The sequence below is a fragment of the Borostomias antarcticus genome, assembly GCF_949987555.1.
Source record: "Borostomias antarcticus genome assembly, contig: scaffold_129, whole genome shotgun sequence".
NCBI classification, from domain to species: Eukaryota; Metazoa; Chordata; class Actinopteri; order Stomiiformes; family Stomiidae; genus Borostomias; species Borostomias antarcticus.
Genome location: NW_028175656.1, coordinates 260,238 through 280,179, shown reverse-complemented (window position 1 = coordinate 280,179; position 19,942 = coordinate 260,238). Strand labels below are relative to the sequence as shown.

General features: G+C 49.9%; 1 protein-coding gene across 1 annotated transcript in view; it reads right to left on the bottom strand.

Annotated features, from left to right (window-relative positions):
- Positions 1–14,501, bottom strand: part of LOC311329405 (uncharacterized protein) — a 17,128-nt gene extending 2,627 nt beyond the window's left edge. The window contains exons 1-9 of the mRNA XM_084463258.1: positions 14,159–14,501; positions 7,828–7,933; positions 7,677–7,735; positions 7,243–7,362; positions 5,638–6,185; positions 5,288–5,415; positions 3,816–3,983; positions 2,930–3,119; positions 1,381–1,454 (exon numbers count right to left, since the gene is read on the bottom strand). Coding sequence (XP_084319384.1) covers positions 1,381–1,454; positions 2,930–3,119; positions 3,816–3,983; positions 5,288–5,415; positions 5,638–6,185; positions 7,243–7,362; positions 7,677–7,685 — 1,237 coding nt within the window. The 5' untranslated portion in view covers positions 7,686–7,735; positions 7,828–7,933; positions 14,159–14,501. The remainder of the gene's footprint in view (positions 1–1,380; positions 1,455–2,929; positions 3,120–3,815; positions 3,984–5,287; positions 5,416–5,637; positions 6,186–7,242; positions 7,363–7,676; positions 7,736–7,827; positions 7,934–14,158) is intronic.
- Positions 14,502–19,942: the final 5,441 nt, after the last annotated feature.

The window sequence follows — 19,942 nt, the reverse complement described above, 5'->3', positions numbered from 1 at the left end:
AAAGTTGGCAGGGATCCAGGCTGCAGATTTTCGAAGCCTGTTCTGTTGTCCAGGACTAACCGCCACACGGAGACATGCCACACACACCCCCCGAGAGGAGAGAGAGAAAGAGAGAGCAGGGGAGGGAGGGGGGGAGAGAAGAGCGAGAGAGAGAGAGAAGAATGGGGGGGGGGGAGGGGGGAGAGACATGGGGAAAGAGAGAGAGAGAAAGAGAGAGCAGGGGAGGAGGGGGGGAGAGAAGAGCGAGAGAGAGAGAGAGAGAGAAGAATGGGGGGGGGGGAGGAGGGAGACATGGGGAGAGAGAGAGAGAGAGGCGTCGGGAGAGTGAGAGGGAGGGAGGGAGACGAGACAGGGTGAGAAAAAGGACGAATGCGAGGGAGTGAATGAGGTCATTGATTTGAGAGACAGAGAGAGAGGCGGAAAAGGCCTTGAGAAAGAGAGATACGAGTGATTGATATGGATCCCAGCCGAAAGGAGGGAGGGACAGAGAGAGAGAGAGAGAGAGAGAGATCTAACAGATGTAGTGTACCGCCGACGAGTCTTGTGGAACGTTTGGAATGTGGAACTCTGGGAAAGGGGACAAAAGGAGTGCTGCTCTCCGGGGGAGAGAACCACGTCACCGGGTTTCGCTTAGATCGGAGCTGATTATGGTGGTGTTGGGTTGCCAGGTTTTTGACCGGCTTAACCAGCTTGGTCCGGGGCCGATAATGGTGGGGTTGGGTTGCCAGGTTTGAGGAAGTGAGGGTGATGGGGTTTGGTTCACCGGGATAACCACCTAGCCAGACCGGGTAGAGCTGATACGGTCATGATTATGATTTAAGGAGGTTTTAAGGCAAAAGGTCGGAGTTGAAGCTGGGGTAGTCCGGAGTCAAGGCGGAGTCAATTAGCGGAGGGGCGGAGCCAGCGCGTTAGCCTACCTTTCAAACCCAGCTGCGTTTAACATTATTTCATCGGTTGGGACTAAATGAAAAACTCATTTAGGTAATAAACTTTGCCGTTTGTGTGATAAAAACCTCTATGAAGTGAGAGTTAACGAGGAAGAAAGCGCCCTGTGTGCTACATATGCTAGGTGAGTGCAGAACTCGTTAGCAATACGTGAAAAGTGGAAATCAGTGGTCAAGTGTCCAATCAGAGTCCAAATCAGCCTCATCGCACAGCCCGCTACCTGCGCGGGCCAATCAGCATCCGGTTGAAAATCCGATCGGATTCTCATTGGTGTCCACCGATATCAAAGCTTGTTCGCGGAACTTCTTGCCGTAGCAACAGCTTCTGGGTACTCAGAATAGAGCTGGGGGGGGGGGGGGGGGATATGGTTGGGTTGCCAGATCCCAGATCGGGTTTAGCTGCTAGCTGATGTTGGGTTGCCAGGTTTGTACTCACCGTACTCCTGGTTGAGCCCCCACAGCTTGATCTTGTTGGCCTCGTGCTGGGCCTTCTTCTTCAGTCTGCAGGCCCTGCCAGGACGGAACACTCGCGTCAGGAAATCTCACGACAGTCCGTCACGTTAACGAGTATAACAGGGCTGCTCGATTATGGCAAAAATCATAATCACGATTATTTCGATTGATATTGAGATCACGATTATTTAACACGATTATTCATTGATTTTTTTTTTTTTATCAAAAGTTTTAACATTTTCTTAACATATCGAATTATACATTGACTTTGATAACAATTAATTTATTAAATGTTGACACTGGCTTTTCTTTTTAACAATGTTCTTTGGATTAGATACATTTCTCCCATGGGAGACAAATAGTGAACCTTGACCTTGAGGTCAAGCACAGTATAGCTCTGCAGTGTAGGGTGCACTTGATTTGCGCAAAATCGTTTTATGGCGATTATTTTGTTTTAATGATCGTTGACAGCCCAAATCTTAATCTAGGTTAAAATCCGATTAATCGAGCAGCCCTAGAGTATAACACTCGATACTCACACACGGGACGAGGGAGAAAGTACACACGCGCGCGCGCGCGCACACTACACGCGCAGACGACTGCACACGTACGCTCTCGGGCTGAGGGGATACCAGCGTTCATGTGGAGCAGCTTCCCTAAAGGGCCGTGTTAAGTGCTACTCCACCAGACAGACGATGACAGGGCCCTGCCGGAGCTGGGCTGTTAAGCCCTGAACACATGTTCCCCCGCCCTCCCGTACCAGAGACTGATCCGATGTTCCCCCGCGTCCCCCGTACCAGAGACTGATCCGATGTTCCACCGCGTCCCCCGTACCAGAGACTGATCACGTTCCCCCGCGTTCCCCGTACCAGAGACTGATCCGATGTTCCCCCGCGTTCCCCGTACCAGAGACTGATCACGTTCCCCCGCGTTCCCCGTACCAGAGACTGATCCGATGTTCCCCCGCGTTCCCCGTACCAGAGACTGATCACGTTCCCCCGCGTTCCCCGTACCAGAGACTGATCACGTTCCCCCGCGTTCCCCGTACCAGAGACTGATCACGTTCCCCCGCGTTCCCCGTACCAGAGACTGATCCGATGTTCCCCCGCGTTCCCGTACCAGAGACTGATCCGATGTTCCACCGCGCTCCCGTACCAGAGACTGATCCGATGTTCCCCTGCGTTCCCCGTACCAGAGACTGGTCACATGTTCCCCCGCGTTCCCCGTACCAGAGACTGATCCGATGTTCCCCCGCGTTCCCGTACCAGAGACTGATCCGATGTTCCACCGCGCTCCCGTACCAGAAAGACTGATCCGATGTTCCCCGAGAGACTGATCCGATGTTCCCCGAGAGACTGATCATCGCTGCTTTTCCTCCAGCCTCGTTCCTCTTGTCTGGTACCTTCTGTTCCGCCCCTCCCCTCTTCTTAGTTTCATCCTTCCCTCCATCTATCTCTTCATCTTCTCTTTCCCCTACAGCCCCCCCCCCTCCCTCCCTCCCTCTCTCTCTCTCCACCCCCCCCCCCCCGTACCTGGAGGCCAGCTTGTTCTTCTCCTTGCGGGACCGCGCCCGGGCCAGGACGGGCAGGTCGTTGACGGGCCCCATGCCGTCGATGGCGGCGTTGAGCTTCTGCAGCTGCTCCCCGATGTTGTGGAGCTTCTGGGGGTTGGGCGTCAGGTCGCTGGCGTCCGTCTTGCGCGCTTTGCGGCGGCCCTTCTTGCCTGCGGCGAGGGGGGAGGAGAGAGGGAGGGGAGGGGAGGAGAGAGGGAGGGGAGGGGAGGAAGGGTGAAGAGATGGAGGGGGGCAACCTTTCATGTAAAGCATCCCTTCTGGAATACAGAATAATGTGTGCTGTACCTTTAGGGTACAGGTTAGTGCACTAGTTAGGGTACTAGTAAGTTTGGGTAATGTGGGTTAGTGTGGATACTAGTTAGAGTAGTAGTTAGTGTAGTACTTACTGTACTAGATAGGGTAGTTAGTGTACTAGTTAGTGTACTAGATAGGGTAGTTAGAGTACTAGTTAGTGTACTAGATAGGGTAGTTAGTGTACTAGTTAGTGTACTAGATAGGGTAGTTAGTGTACTATTTAGTGTACTATTTAGTGTACTAGTTAGTGTACTAGATAGAGTAGTTAGTGTACTAGATAGGGTAGTTAGTGTACTAGTTAGTGTACTAGATAGAGTAGTTAGTGTACTAGATAGGGTAGTTAGTGTACTAGATAGGGTAGTGAGTGTACTAGTTAGTGTGCTAGTTAGTGTACTAGATAGAGTAGTTAGTGTACTAGATAGGGTAGTTAGTGTACTAGTTAGTGTGCTAGATAGGGTAGTTAGTGTGCTAGATAGGGTAGTTAGTGTACTAGTTAGTGTACTAGATAGGGTAGTTAGTGTACTAGATAGTGTACTAGATAGGGTGCATACCCTCCCGGCGGTACAGTGTGCTGGGCAGCGTGCTGGAGCTCCAGGAGAGCGACCAGCGGACCTCGCCCTCCGTCTTCCTCCGGTTGCCAGACTCCCGAGCGTGGCGGTACTCCCAGAAGCACCGGCGTTTCTGAGGGCGCTCGCCAGCACGCCGCCCCGGCTCCGCCTCTGACGAGAGTCGACAACACCAGCACACACACGCGTGCACGCACACACAAACACACACACACACACACAAACACACACATTGATATGTTACATATGAACAAGAGATGCATGCACACACTTGCAGCGGCACACACCGACACACCAACACACACACACACACGGGTTAAAATGAACAGAATGGACAGACATCATCTCACTCCCTCTCTGACACACTCTCTCTCCCCTGTCTCTCCCTCCCCCCTCCCTCTCTCTCTCCCCTGTCTCTCCCTCCCCCCTCCCTCTCTCTCTCTCCCACACACACACAAGCAATGACAATGGAATGAAAAAAACTCAGATATTCCATTGATAGCGTGGTTGTGCAACGACGACTTTGCACAAATAGCTGACATAGCACATGAACACATAGGAGTCCAGAGCTAGGCATTCTGGGAAAGGGAGTTCAAACCGATACCGGGCTATTAGAGCACCGGTTACGCAACAAAGATGGCTGTCTCAGTCTGTCTGTGACTGACTTTGTCTGCTGAACTCTCTCTCTCTCTCTCACACACACACACACACACACACACGCATGCACACACACACACAAAACGTTGCGACGCTTTGTCCAGTCTGCGGCAAACCCGCCTCGAGCTAGTGAGAGAATGGCGCAGCCAGACGAACACAACACACACACACACACACAAACACACACACACACACACACACACACACCGGGTGGCAATAAAAGGGGCGATACAATGGCAGCTCGGCGGTAGGGGAAATGTGAGCCAGTAGGGAGACCAGAGGGAGAGACAGAGAGAGAGAGAGAGAGAGAGAGAGAGACACAGAGAGAGAGAGAGAGAGAGAGAGAGAGACAGAGAGAGAGAGAGAGAGAGAGAGGAGAATGAGGTCTGGGAGAGCGTGCCAGAGACATATCTGTTACTCTGCTGTGAAACACTGAGATTAGCTTATTTAAGACAGGGAGAGGAGAGGAGAATAGAGGAGAGGAGGAGAGGGGAGAGGAGGAGAGGGGAGAGGAGAAGAGAGAAGGAGAGGATAGGAAAGGAGATGAGAGGAGGAGAGGAGAGGAGAGGAGAGGAGAGGAGAGGAGGGGAGGGGAGGGGAAAGGAGGAGAGGAGAGGAGAGGAGAGGAGAGGAGAGGAGAGGAGAGGAAAGGAGAGGAGAGGAGAGGAGAGGAGAGGAGAGGAGAGGAGAGGAGAGGAGAGGAGAGGAGAGGAGAGGAGAGGAGAGGAGAGCAGAACATTCTGTACGCGAGCCAACGGCGGCGTTGTTCTCTCATCCTCCTCCCTCCGTCCCAGACTCACCGCACTCCGTTTCCGAGGAGCTGGAGAGCTCCGCCTCCGCCGCCGTTTCCTCCTCTTCCTCCTCCTCGTCCTCCTCCAGTTCGTCCTCCTCGTCCTCCTCCTCGTCCTCCGCCTCCTCCTCCGGTGTCCTGCTCCCCTCTTCCGGCTCCTTCTCTCCCTCCTTCGGCCTCCTCCTCCTCCTCTCTCCCCCCTCCTCCTCCTCCTCCTCCTCTGCTCTCTCCTGCTCCCCCTCTCCGTCCTCGTCCCCCTCCCCCTCGGTCTGTGTGTCCGAGTCGTGGGCGGAGCCCGTCCGTCTCTCCCCCTGGCAGAGGGAGTAGTTGTGTTCCTCGCTGCAGTGTTCTAGGGTCGACGGCGTCGCCGTGTCCCCGCCCCCCGCCGCGGCCGCCGCCGCCAACGCCGCCTCCTCCTCCTCCTGCGCCACCTGGTACACCTCCACCGTCCGCGCCCGGCCCGCCCCCCCGTCCTGCCCTCCTCCCCTCCCTCCCCCGTCTCCTCTGCTCCTCTCGGCCGCCGCCGCCGCGCCCGCCCTCCCCCCGTAGCCTGGACAGGGGTCGAGGGTCGCCGCGGCCCCCCCTGTGACGGGCTGTGGCGCGCGGTCCTGCGTGGCGGCCTGTGGCGCGGCCTTCCGGTTCCTCTTCCTCCTCTCTTCCTCCTCCTCCTCCAGCTCCTCCTCCCGGCTCCTCCCCCAGCGGCCCATCAGCACGGCGTCCTCGGCGCTCGCCAGCTCCCCCCCCAGGCCTAGCTTGGTGTAGCGGGTCATCTCGTCCAGCGCCGACACGTCCCAGCGCTCGGGGTGGAGCTCCTCCCCCAGGCCCATGCCGTCGTCCACCAGGTCGCTTAGCAGCTCGAAGGGCCGTTTCCGTGGCGTCGCCGGGGAGCCCAGCATCAGGACCACGCTCTGACAAGAGGGGGGCGCTTATATCGCTTACTTCACTGTTATAAGGCCTTTATAACACTACAATAGCTATAATACATATCATGCCAGCCATGCCCGCCCGACTCGTTTATTACGATGTCATATCGCTGATACTCTGGAAAATGTTAGGGGTAGGATCTGTGTCCATCTTCCCATTGCTCTCTGTTATGAAATGGGCTTATAAATAAAGTTTGTTTTCATACATAAGGCCCTTTAGGACCTTTTAGGACCCTTTAGGACCTTTTAGGACCCTTTAGGACCCTTTAGGACCCTTTAGGACCCTTTAGGACCTTTTAGGACCCTTTAGGACCTTTTAGGACCCTTTAGGACCTTTTAGGACCCGTCAGGACCCTTTAGAACCCTTTAGAACCCTTTAGGACCCGTCAGGACCCTTTAGGACCCTTTAGGACCCGTCAGGACCCTTTAGGACCCTTTAGGACCCGTCAGGACCCTTTAGAACCCTTTAGGACCCGTCAGGACCCTTTAGAACCCTTTAGAACCCTTTAGGACCCGTCAGGACCCTTTAGGACCCTTTAGGACCCTTTAGGACCTTTTAGGACCCGTCAGGACCCTTTAGAACCCTTTAGGACCCTTTAGGACCTTTTAGGACCCGTCAGGACCCTTTAGAACCCTTTAGGACCCTTTAGGACCCTTTAGAACCCTTTAGAACCCTTTAGGACCCTTTAGAACCCTTTAGGACCCTTTAGGACCCTTTAGGACCTTTTAGGACCCGTCAGGACCCTTTAGAACCATTTAGGACCCTTTAGGACCCTTTAGGACCCTTTAGAACCCTTTAGGACCCTTTAGGACCCTTTAGGACCTTTTAGGACCCGTCAGGACCCTTTAGAACCATTTAGGACCCTTTAGGACCCTTTAGGACCCTTTAGAACCCTTTAGGACCCGTCAGGACCCTTTAGAACCATTTAGGACCCTTTAGGACCCTTTAGGACCCTTTAGAACCCTTTAGGACCCTTTAGGACCCTTTAGAACCCTTTAGGACCCTTTAGGACGGCCGCCCCGTACGCAGACGGACTCTCACCTGGTCGTACTCGGTCCTGCCCCCTAGTGGGGACACCGCCAGCGGGTAGGAGGGGCTGAGCAGACACCTGTGGCCCACGTAGGCCTCGCCGAACGCTGGCTCCATCCCATTCATGCCCGGCTGCAAGAACACACACACACACACACACACACACGCAGGACACACACACAACGGCATGCAGGCGTACACAAACACGCGCGTACGCACAAAGACAAAGGCGTATGCACACGCCACACGCGCATATAGGAAGGCACGGCACGCACGCACACACGCACACACACACACACACACACACGTTAGTCTCATTACTCTTGGCAGCACTGCAAAGAGCATCAACAACAAATGCACTTGTGTGTGTGTGTGTGTGTGTGCGTGCGTGTGTGTGTGTGTGTGTGTGTGTGTGTGTGTGTGTGTGTGTGTGTGTGTGAGCTCACCTGAGGCATGCCCAGGTCAGTAGTGTAAGGAGGTGGTCACAGTGTTGATGTTGATTCAGCTGCAAATCAGAAACCAACGCACTGATCAGACCCAAGCTTAGAGGAAGAGGAGGAGGAAGAGGAGGAGGAAGAGGGCAGGGCGACCTGTTACCTCGGCGGTGGGGTCTGAGGTCAGGGTTCACGGTGTGTGGGGGTCAACAGTCTTCACATGCTGTCTCTGCCGCCGCAGTTTCGTGTGCTCGGGATGCAATACGCCGCTGGAGGGGGAACAGGAAGCAAGGAGTGATGATGAGGGCCGCGTCTCGATAGCTTCCAGTAGCTTCCTCTCCCTCTCAACATCTCCTACACTTGCTCTTGCTTACGGGCGGGAACTAAACCGGGAGAGCGCGTCGTTTAGAGTCACATCGGGCGTTTCGGTGTTCGTATCGCGGCCACGTTGTTGTCGGAGCGGTCGAGGTGAAGGAGGCAGGGTAGAGCGAGGAAACAAACGCCCCAAAAAGCACAGCTCGTGTCCTCGGATGACTCGTCTCGCTCGCTGTTTCACCCACAAACACACACTCTCTCTCACAAACACACACACCGTCTCTCTCCCATACCTGTATACACACGCACACACACACACACACACAAAGGCGGACAATATACAGTGTTTATACTCTTGGTCGCAGCAGCAGACCCAGGGTCAGCGTGAACAACAACCACCCTGACCTCAATGTATCAGAAGCACAGAGGTTAGACTGATCTAGGATCAGCATGTAGGACCAGCGCGACCCAAGACACAGAAGAAGGGGGAAGTGGGTCACATGTGACGGGGTGAGTTAACCCGACCGTGTGATCATCTGTGTGTGTGTGTGCACATGTGTACAGTTCGTGAGAGTCTGTGTGTGTGTATGTGTGTGAATCTGACAGCTTGTCCATCCTATACAAGTCAGCTGGTAGATCCTGGTAGAAACCCTTATTATTGGCACAAGTGCAGTGCCCGTCTTGGTTGTCCTGCTATGCATGCCCATCGGGGCCGGGCTGTGTTGCGCCCGTGCAACTCATTACAAATTCCTTATAAAGACTTGCCTTAGCAATGGGGTGAAGTACACGTATAAAAAAGTCTCTATCTATCTATCTATTAGGGATGCACCGATTGCAAAATTCGGTGCCGATGCCGATTTTTCAAATAACAATCATTAACAATAAACAATTATTTAATTTTAATTTTATTCCCCCTTTTGTGCCAGTGAAACAAATAAATTAAGTGTTTGGTTCCAAAATGCCAATTTTGATTTCACTTTAATTTGAAAGCAAACTGCACGTGTGTTTGCGGCGTTATGTCACTCATAGGATATGATATGATATGATAGGATATGATAGTACTTTATTGTCAGCAAGCTGAAATTTGTTTTGCATCCATGGCACCTCCGTTCAAGAGTTCTCTCAATCTATCTATCTATCTATCTCCTGTATCTATCTATCTATCTATCTATCTATCTATCTATCTATCTATCTATCTATCTATCTATCTATCTATCTATCTATCTATCTATCTCCTGTATCTATCTATCTATCTATCTATCTATCTATCTATCTATCTATCTCCTGTATCTATCTATCTATCTATCTATCTATCTATCTATCTATCTATCTATCTATCTATCTATCTATCTATCTCCTGTATCTATCTATCTCCTGTATCTATCTATCTATCTATCTATCTATCTATCTATCTATCTATCTATCTATCTATCTATCTATCTATCTATCTATCTATCTATCTATCTACTGTATCTATCTATCTGTCTATTCTAAGCTAAATATATCTATCTATCTGAACTAAATCTATCTCTCTACCTATCTGTCTAGCTAGACTATATATCTATTAAATATGAGTGATTAAATGAGTGATGCATGCAGCTCTCTGAGGCCCTGGATGTCCTGTTTAGAAAGCGTTACTCACAACAGCAGGGGCAGATAAATCGGTTGAATTGGTTAAAATTCACCCTTCAAATCATCCCCTCCGATGTACAGTACACCCCAAACAAATTCACCCTTCAAATCATCCCCTCCGATGTACAGTACACCCCAAACAAATTCACCCTTCAAATCATCCCCTCCGATGTACAGTACACCCCAAACAAATTCACCCTTCAAATCATCCCCTCCGATGTACAGTACACCCCAAACAAATTCACCCTTCAAATCATCCCCTCCGATGTACAGTACACCCCAAACAAATTCACCCTTCAAATCATCCCCTCCGATGTACAGTACACCCCAAACAAATTCACCCTTCAAATCATCCCCTCCGATGTACAGTACACCCCAACAAATTCACCCTTCAAATCATCCCCTCCGATGTACAGTACACCCCAACAAATTCACCCTTCAAATCATCCCCTCCGACGTACAGTACACCCCAAACCCAATCAAATTCACCCTTCAAATCATCCCCTCCGACGTACAGTACACCCCAAACCCAAACAAATTCACCCATGTCGGGACACAAACTCAGCAGTCAAAATCGTTTTAATGTATCCGTTTTCACCGAGTCATTACTTAGTACTTAACCACATATTGTCGGTTGTAATGTACTGTACATCAAACATATGCAGTTCGTTATGTACATGCAAATGGCAGGCTTTGTGCAGATGGCTAGCTAGCTGGTAGCACTGGAAAGGCGCCTCTCTGTATGGGGTTGACCATATTAAAGTATCTCTCTATGTATCAATCAATCAATCAATCTATCAATCAATCAATCTATCTAGCCTCAGGCAGGAGTGTATCCTGCCGCTCAGAACTACTTGTCAAACAGCTGACAAGAACCGCTGATCCAAACAACTTTACAGGCGACGGTCCAGAGCAGTATACTGAACACGGTCCAGAGCAGTATACTGAACACGGTCCAGAGCAGTATACTGAACACGGTCCTGAGCAGTATACTGAACACGGTCCAGAGCAATATACTGAACACGGTCCAGAGCAATATACTGAACACGGTCCTGAGCAGTATACTGAACACGGTCCAGAGCAATATACTGAACACGGTCCAGAGCAGTATCCTGAACACGGTCCTGAGCAGTATACTGAACACGGTCCAGAGCAGTATACTGAACATGGTCCAGAGCAGTATACTGAACACGGTCCAGAGCAGTATACTGAACACGGTCCAGAGCACTATACTGAACACGGTCCTGAGCAGTATACTGAACACGGTCCTGAGCAGTATACTGTAACTGCCGAAAGACAGATATCGTCTTCCAGAGAGACAGAGATGTGGTTTGAGCCGTTATAGTGAGATGGTGTCATTTTGCATGCACTTAACATACTGTGTACACAGATTATGAAACAGGTCCTGTACATATAGCTACTGTTCACACAAGCCCAATCCACAAACACCAACGAGAGATGCCCAGGTGTAAAGAGCTTCTATAGGAAGCAACTTCACTCTGTATCTAGCAATCATTTATTGGTTGTTGATTCAATATAACCTGGTGCTAAAGATCAGCAGTGTGTGTGTGTGTGTGTGTGTGTGTGTGTGGCACTGGCCACTGAGGTCCTAGTGTGAGATTCCACAGCAGGGTTACTTGAGGTGACAACTAGAACCAACGGTTCCTCAGCGCGGGTCTGTACAGCAGAGACCCAGCACGAGGCTATGCTTTTGGTTCCACCTGACGCCTAAACTGGCTAGATTCAAGGCTTAATGAATAACTGAGCTGTTTGTTCAAACTAGCTGAGTGGAAGTGAGTGTGTGTGTGTGTGTGTGTGTGTGTGTGTGTGTGTGTGCATGTGTACACCCTCAGAGTTCAAGATTCCCAATGGAATGGTGACAAGCTGTTTCATACAATACCCCCGGGAAAGTGGTTAATCTAACCTCTGACACCCATAATAACCCTAACCCAGCACTCAACCTTCCTCTAGCCTGAATGACCAGCTATTATGCCAACTGGCCCTCAGTGCCTAGAATGAAAGCCTACTTTGACAAATTGGACACATAAAGTTTCTTTCCGACTGCAACTGCCCTCGTCAACAAGGCACGAGACCCCCACTGACAGGCTAAACTATTTTGTCCTCAAATGTTTATTAACATGCACCAAAAACCGACTAAAGCAAATTCCTCGTATGTGCAAACTTGGTCAAAGTCAATCCGATTCTGAAATTTAGACCTGTACATAGATGAAGTGCACTGTGACGTCGGCTAAGGCTCGGGGGCGCGCAGTCTCAGCGCGAGGAAGGAGGGAGGCTACCGGCGGCCTCCTCGAACCAGGACCCCCCGCGTGACACGGACCCGAACCAGGACCCCCCGCGCGACACGGACCCGAACCAGGACCCCCCGCGCGACACGGACCAGAACCAGGACCCCCCGCGCGACACGGACCCGAACCAGGACCCCCCGCGCGACACGGACCCGAACCAGGACCCCCCGCGCGACACGGACCCGAACCAGGACCCCCCGCGCGACACGGACCCGAACCAGGACCCCCCGCGCGACACGGACCCGAACCAGGACCCCCCGCGCGACACGGACCCGAACCAGGACCCCGCGCGCGACACGGACCCGAACCAGGACCCCCCGCGCGACACGGACCCGAACCAGGACCCCCCGCGCGACACGGACCCGAACCAGGACACCCCGCGCGACACGGACCCGAACCAGGACCCCCCGCGCGACACGGACCCGAACCAGGACCCCCCGCGCGACACGGACCCGAACCAGGACCCCCCACGCGACACGGACCCGAACCAGGACCCCCCACGCGACACGGACCCGAACCAGGACCCCCCGCGCGACACGGACCCGAACCAGGACCCCCCGCGCGACACGGACCCGAACCAGGACCCCCCACGCGACACGGACCCGAACCAGGACCCCCCGCGCGACACGGACCCGAACCAGGACCCCCCGCGCGACACGGACCCTCGACGCACGCACCCATCATCCGCTTGTCATATAGTAGTGGTTAGAATGAAACCTGCAGGTCTAATAAAGCCACGTGCTGCTTGGTAGGCTACATCGGCTGCTCTCAATATGTATTGTCATAGTTCAAGCTTTGAGTGTGCATGACCTTTACGCGGGTGACTCATATAGCCTATATTTGTATCCCATCATATAGGACTGTGTCTGTGGTTGTAGCCTACATTCATTTGTTGATCAAACAATACCATTAATATACTTGCAGACATGTCGTAAATGTTGTAGTAAATGTTTGTAGCACAAAGTGCACCAGCCTGGGCTACTACAAGACCCGAGTGAACATTGAAGACTATCAGCGTGGAGTAGACACGCGCGGAGTGGCACCCAGACAGCTGGGGGCCATCGCTCAGGGAGGCTGGGGGCCATCGCTCAGGGAGGCTGGGGGCCATCGCTCAGGGAGGCTGGGGGCCATCGCTCAGGGAGGCTGTCTGGGAAAGCAATTTGCCAAATGGAGATGCCCGTCGACCGGCTGGGCGCACATATTACAAGGCTACAATGTCACAATATTATTTAATCCGTCCCCTTTACAATTTTCAAATAATCTCTGTAGCCTGATGATGGCGATTAGCCTACCACGCGAACCCGATGTCCCCTTCTGTTTTTGCCTCCTTTAAATAATTGATCCCCTGGAAAAGTATTCCGTTTTCTTCCACGCTTTATCATGGCGTTCCCATCCAGCCGTTGTAAAACGAATGTTTCTTTTGCGAGCCTATTTCAAAAACTACACAAGTCAATTGAGCCTAGGCCTTACTTAATCCTATAAAGACGGTGAGGAGAAGAGGGGCGTCTTAGGTACGTGGTCCGTGTGCAGGGTGGATAATGGCACAAAGATAGAGAACCTTCTAGAGTGTGTGTGCCATGGCATGGTGTCCCGCGTGGCAGCCGAGACTCAATCGGAGCCCATGTCGAGATGCATCTCCAGCATAAGAACGGAACCGAAATCGCAGTTATTTCCACATTTAAAGCCTCTCCCCGCGCGATTTAGTGATATGTGCTTATCCTAATATTTTTCAGCGCAAATCCACCAACAAAAAAACAAAATTTGGGGCGCAGCTGGCATAGACCGCGCCGGATGTCCGTTATTAATTGTTAATTCGGCACGAAAGCCTGATTTGATAGCGTGCGGAGTGACATACTAGGACGAATTACGCTCTGTAATTCGTGACCTAGAAATGAATGCGCTGGTGAGAAATCTTTCTGTGTGTTGCTAAATGGAGGTTACCTTGTTTCCACTCTTGTCCTCTCTCAACCTGTGCTGCTGAGTGAGTGTAGCGGGGATCCCCACTTGGGGACACGTCCGTTAACGGACTAAGTTGAACGCGTTTGGGATATTTCATAGCCTACATAAGATGCGAACGCCCCCCCACTGTTGAAATTTGCCCGGATTTCGTTGTCCCTCCTAAAATCTATGTTCATATAATAGATGCCTCAAATTCGACAGAAACTAGGCGAGCCCTTGAGGGAAGGCGAACTTATTATTGTGAATTGCAAGACTAAAGTGGACCAACTACAGTATAGCTACCTTATTAGGAGCCGTCCAGCGTCCCCTTGACAGTTTCTCCAGATACAAGTGTAAAAATGTCTGCCCTGGCTACAGGAGAGGGATTAAGCACACATACAACAACCCCCCCGACGGCGAGACTCACAGCAAACAAATAAATTCATCCCACATAAAGGAAGTTAGTTGCTAAACAGCTGGTATCGAGCTGGTCCACGGTGAATAAGAAGGGAAGCCCAGGATGGAAAGTATTCACGGTCTGTCGTTGTGGACACGAGACCAAGCGCAGTGGATAATGCGTTAATTATTGCGTTATAACGTCCCATTTCCAAACCCCTAGTCCGATCCGTGAGGCTTCATAAGTGCGTTGTGGATGGTCCCCGAAATGGCAAATCCCCTTACGACTGACATGGTGTCGCCCGCATGACTCACAATTAAAAAAGAAAAAAAAAAAGCCTCGGCGGAATGATAACACACACGTTTCTTCTTCATCCATTCTGCGAGTGTCGAGAGGGCGTGCCCGTGGCCGCGAGGCGCACAGGCCTACGTTGTTATTATGTATCAAGGTTGTTGTTACACACTTTGTTACAACATCTCACGGAGCCGCGGTTGTAGCGAAAGGAAGCGTACAGTCGGCTTGGGGGGGGGGGGGAGGGAGAGAGTGCCTCTGACCTGCCTGATGTAAAATGGAAACTGTGTCAGCCGTAAACAGTTGGTGGACCGGGGGCATTCGAGTTCACCAGCCTGGCTGTAATTCCAGTGAAAAAGGATCTGGCTGGGCTCGACGAAACGCTACGTCAGAGGGCGTGTTCACGTGACCCGTCTTTAAGGACACAGTGAAGAGCGAAAGCGTGAACCCGTTGAACCGCATTTGGCTTCTACTGTGCGGCGTCGACTGAACCGTGTTTTACGTCGGAGTGGAGACGTAATGGCGATAAATAGGATGAGTTGTGTTGGCCTACGTCATGTGACGGAAAAGGAGAGCTATATTCTGTCCCCCCCGTAGGCTAGTGGCCGTTTTACCAAAAACTGCGTGCACATTTTTTAAATCTTATGTGGGCTATTTTAACATTGAAGGAGCCTATAGCCTAGTTTAACATTGAAGGAGCCTAAAGCCTAGTTTAACATTGAAGGAGTCTATAGCCTAGTCTGACGTGACACATGTGTGCAGGATGTCACGTTCTATTTTCATGAATAATTAAGAGGCTTCTCCCTCTCTCTCTCTCTCTCTCTCTCTCTCTCTCTCTCTCTCTCTCTCTCTCTCTCTCTCTCCCTCACCTCTCTCTCACCTCTCACTCTCTCTCTCTCTCCCTCACCTCTCTCTATCTCTTTCTCTCTCTCTGTCCACTCTCACATAGGCTATGGGATGACATTCCAGTAGCCGACCTGCTGCAGTGATTCAAAAACAAATCAAGCAAAGAGAAAGAAAGAAAATAAAAGAAAGAGTGATAGAGAAATAGAGGTGTGTGTGGGGGGGGGGCTCCAGTTACGTTACGACACAGTTGAATGACAGTTAGTTACGTTCGGACCTCATGGTACAGTATACTAGTTCACTGTTAACAGATTTCTATATAACAACATGGCTTTCATGTTCTCGGATATTGGCTAGTGTAGCCTGTGGTGTTGGTTCTTACTGTAGCCTACATGTTCTGAATTGTGCATGGTTTAGGCTGATGTTGAAGTTAATGCAAGGTGCTTCACACTAGGCTGTGAGTGGGCGAATGGGATTTGAGTAAGACAGTTGAATTGTTTAGTAAGTACTGATACAGTAGTAAATGTATTGCCCTAATTGCTTCTTTTCTCTCATTTCAGAAGTATAGAAATATAAAACTGATGGACCGATGCAGCCACATCTGAACGCCTTTCCATAAACCTTATGGGGAGGGGCAAGAAGATCTTTCCACAGTGAGTGGTATAAGGAGCATCCCTGGCTGGAATATTCTCAATCCAAGGATGCAGCATACTGCTTTGTATGCAGACATTTTGCCTTTTCAAATGCCCCTAAGACTATTTACGCATCTGAAAATGGATATTCCAATTGGGAAAAGGCCTTTTAGGGATAGTGGGTTTAATGTACATGCTAAGTCAGAGACACATGTGAATGCCATGATTTCATGGGGTGAATATAAAAGAATGGCTGAAAACAACAAGTCTGTCCTGGGAATGATGGGAGCTGAAAATCATTTCTATTAAAAACTGTAACTGTAATTGTTGTGAGTTTTTATTGTATGCAAGGACTGGGTTAAGTGCTCGATAAGGTGATTTTACATTCTTATTATGTGATTCATATCGTAAAAATCACCAGAGAATGCAGAAATTGGAATCTCTGAAGTTGAAATGTGTTTGGGGCGGAGATAACCTCTGACCCCCTGCTGGAACCTCATGCCACCCTTTTGCCACCCTTTTGCCACCCTTTTGCCACCCCAGGTAAAACCTTCTAGAACCGCCACTGGTATGTGCGTCTTCTTGCTTTCATCATTTCACGTTCCATGTATTCCTCAAAAAAAATGTTTAATTGCAGATATTTAGATTTCTTATTTACCTTTCATATCTTTAAATCAACTGTAGTGTTTGTATAAGTAAATAATAACCTGCATGTATTTAATCTGACAGGAACAGAACATGTTTGGTGTTGCTACATTTGTTTGGTCGAGAGCTTTATGCCAATCCAAACCAATCTCTGTGACATTTCCACATCGAGATGTGTCGGTTTCACCCCCATCCCCCACCCACCCCCATTGACAATGTATGGGGGTAATTTTTCACTCCTGAGCATAAGTCCAAAATATGAATGGAGGTGAATGGGTGGCCGTGTTTGGGCAGCTCTGTGGCTTCCAGCTTGGGGAGGTTCAGTTCACCCCCCACACCCCCCAAGCCGATGCCAAGGAGGTGTCACATCCAGTCAATTCGTCACAACGAGCCAGCTGAGAGGGCAGTTCTCCAGGCTCTGGATCAACAAAGCAGCAGGCCCAAATAACATCAACTCCAGGAGAGTGGCGGCCAGCTGGCTGGACTGTTCAAGCACCTCTTCAACCTCTCCTTGAGGCTGGAGAAAGTACCACAGCTGTGGAATCGGTGTGGATGATGCCGTCATCTACATCATCTACGTGCTTCGCAGAGCTTCCTCGCACCAGGAGAAGCCGGGAAGCACAGTGAGTGTCATGTTCTTTGATCGTGCATCCAACACCATCTCTCCCCTCCCGCTTGCACAGAAACTCCCACCCCTATTACTACCCAGGGGGAGGAGACTGATGTACTACACTGTTCTTTGTCGTCGCTTGCTGGAGAGGTAACATCAGGACTGGGGAGACCAAAAAGCTCAACAAGCTGATGATGGAGACCAGCTCTGTTGTGGGGCAAAAAACGAGACAGTCTGGAGGTCAGAGGTCAGAGGTCATGAGGAACAAACTGAAGGTCATCCTAGACAACCCCTACCATCCCCTCCATGACGAGCTGTGACTGATGAGGAGCACAAGTATAAGACAGAGTGGTTCAGATGCTCCTTTGTGTCAGCAGCCATTAGACCATAACAACAGCTACAAAACAATAGATTAGCCACACTAAAGGGCATGTGTATGGATGTATAGATTGTGTATGGATGTATAGATTGTGTATGGATGTATATATTGTGTATGGATGTATATATTGTGTATGGATGTATAGATTGTGTATGGATGTATATATTGTGTATGGATGTATATATTGTGTATGGATGTATAGATTGTGTATGGATGTATAGATAGTGTATGGATGTATAGATTGTGTATGGATGTATAGATTGTGTATGGATGTATAGATTGTGTATGGATGTATAGATTGTGTATAGATGTATAGATTGTGTATGGATGTATAGATTGTGTATGGATGTATAGATTGTGTATGGATGTATAGATTGTGTATGGATGTATAGATTGTGTATAGGTGTATTGATTGTGTATGGATGTATAGATTGTGTATGGATGTATAGATTGTGTATGGATGTATAGATTGTGTATGGATGTATAGATTGTGTATAGATGTATAGATTGTGTATGGATGTATAGATTGTGTATGGATGTATAGATTGTGTATAGATGTATAGATTGTGTATGGATGTATAGATTGTGTATGGATGTATAGATTGTGTATGGATGTATAGATTGGCCCAGTGTGCCAGTATGATGTCTTTGTGGATTTAGGAGTTCAGTGATCCTGATTATTTTCAACTTTCAACTTCGAGTGTGACCTGATTGGTCCACACTGGTCTACCAAACTATAGTTAAATAAAATTATTTAAATATCTGTCTGCATGTAAAGAAGACAGTGTGCGGGAGTTTTTTTTTGTCACAAATGTTTAGAAAGTAATATACATTAAAAGTGCTATTTTATTTTTTTAATTGTATGTTAATCAATGCCAACATTTATATGGATTCCTTCCTATCCTTCCGTTCCCTCCTCCCTCCTCTCTTCCCTCCATCCCCCTCTCCTCTTTCATCCTTCCCCCTTTTCTTCTTTCTCCATCTTGTCTTACTTTCCTAACTTCTCCTCTTACCTCGTTGAGTCTCTCCTCATGTCCCCGTCTCTCCACGTCTCTCAGATTAAACGCTAGTCTCTCCTCATGTCCCCGTCTCTCCACGTCTCTCTGATTAAACGCTAGTCTCTCCTCATGTCCCCGTCTCTCCACGTCTCTCTGATTAAACGCTAGTCTCTCCTCATGTCCCCGTCTCTCCACGTCTCTCTGATTAAACGCTAGTCTCTCCTCATGTCCCCGTCTCTCCACGTCTCTCTGATTAAACGCTAGTCTCTCCTCATGTCCCCGTCTCTCCACGTCTCTCTGATTAAACGCTAGTCTCTCCTCATGTCCCCGTCTCTCCACGTCTCTCTGATTAAACGCTAGTCTCTCCTCATGTCCCCGTCTCTCCACGTCTCTCTGATTAAACGCTAGTCTCTCCTCATGTCCCCGTCTCTCCACGTCTCTCTGATTAAACGCTAGTCTCTCCTCATGTCCCCGTCTCTCCACGTCTCTCTGATTAAACGCTAGTCTCTCCTCATGTCCCCGTCTCTCCACGTCTCTCTGATTAAACGCTAGTCTCTCCTCATGTCCCCGTCTCTCCACGTCTCTCTGATTAAACGCTAGTCTCTCCTCATGTCCCCATCTCTCCACGTCTCTCTGATTAAACGCTTGTCTCTCCTCATGTCCCCGTCTCTCCACGTCTCTCTGATTAAACGCTAGTCTCTCATGTCCCCGTCTCTCCACGTCTCTCTGATTAAACGCTTGTCTCTCCTCATGTCCCCGTCTCTCCCCGTCTGTGAACGCTCTGATTAAACGCTTCAGTCTTCTACATGGAAAATATGTCCACACCTCTATAAAGCATTAGCCTGCGGTGTGTGAGTGCGTAAGTGTTTTTGTGTGTTTGTGAGAGTCCTAAGCCTTCTGTCTATCTCAGTGGTAACTAGATCTCCATCACACACACACACACACACACACACACACACACACACACCTCAATGAAGAGTTCCATATTAGGCAGTAAAGGACCTCCTACTGCACATCTGAATGTGAATCACTTGTGCGACTAACGAACTTGATGCAATGACACTGGAGCTTTCCAAGTATGTGGTCAGACTCAGTTATAAGTGTGTGTGAGAGAGCGTGAAACAGAGACAGAGAGAGTGAGAGAGAGAGAGAGAGAGAGAAGATAAAAGAGACTGTATGAGAAACAGACCTGTATGTGTGGGAGAGAAACGACGCATGGACTTCAAACTTGTGTAAATGTGTGTGTGTGTGTGGACAGATATCACAAGAATGACTGCATGGCCACAGAGAGC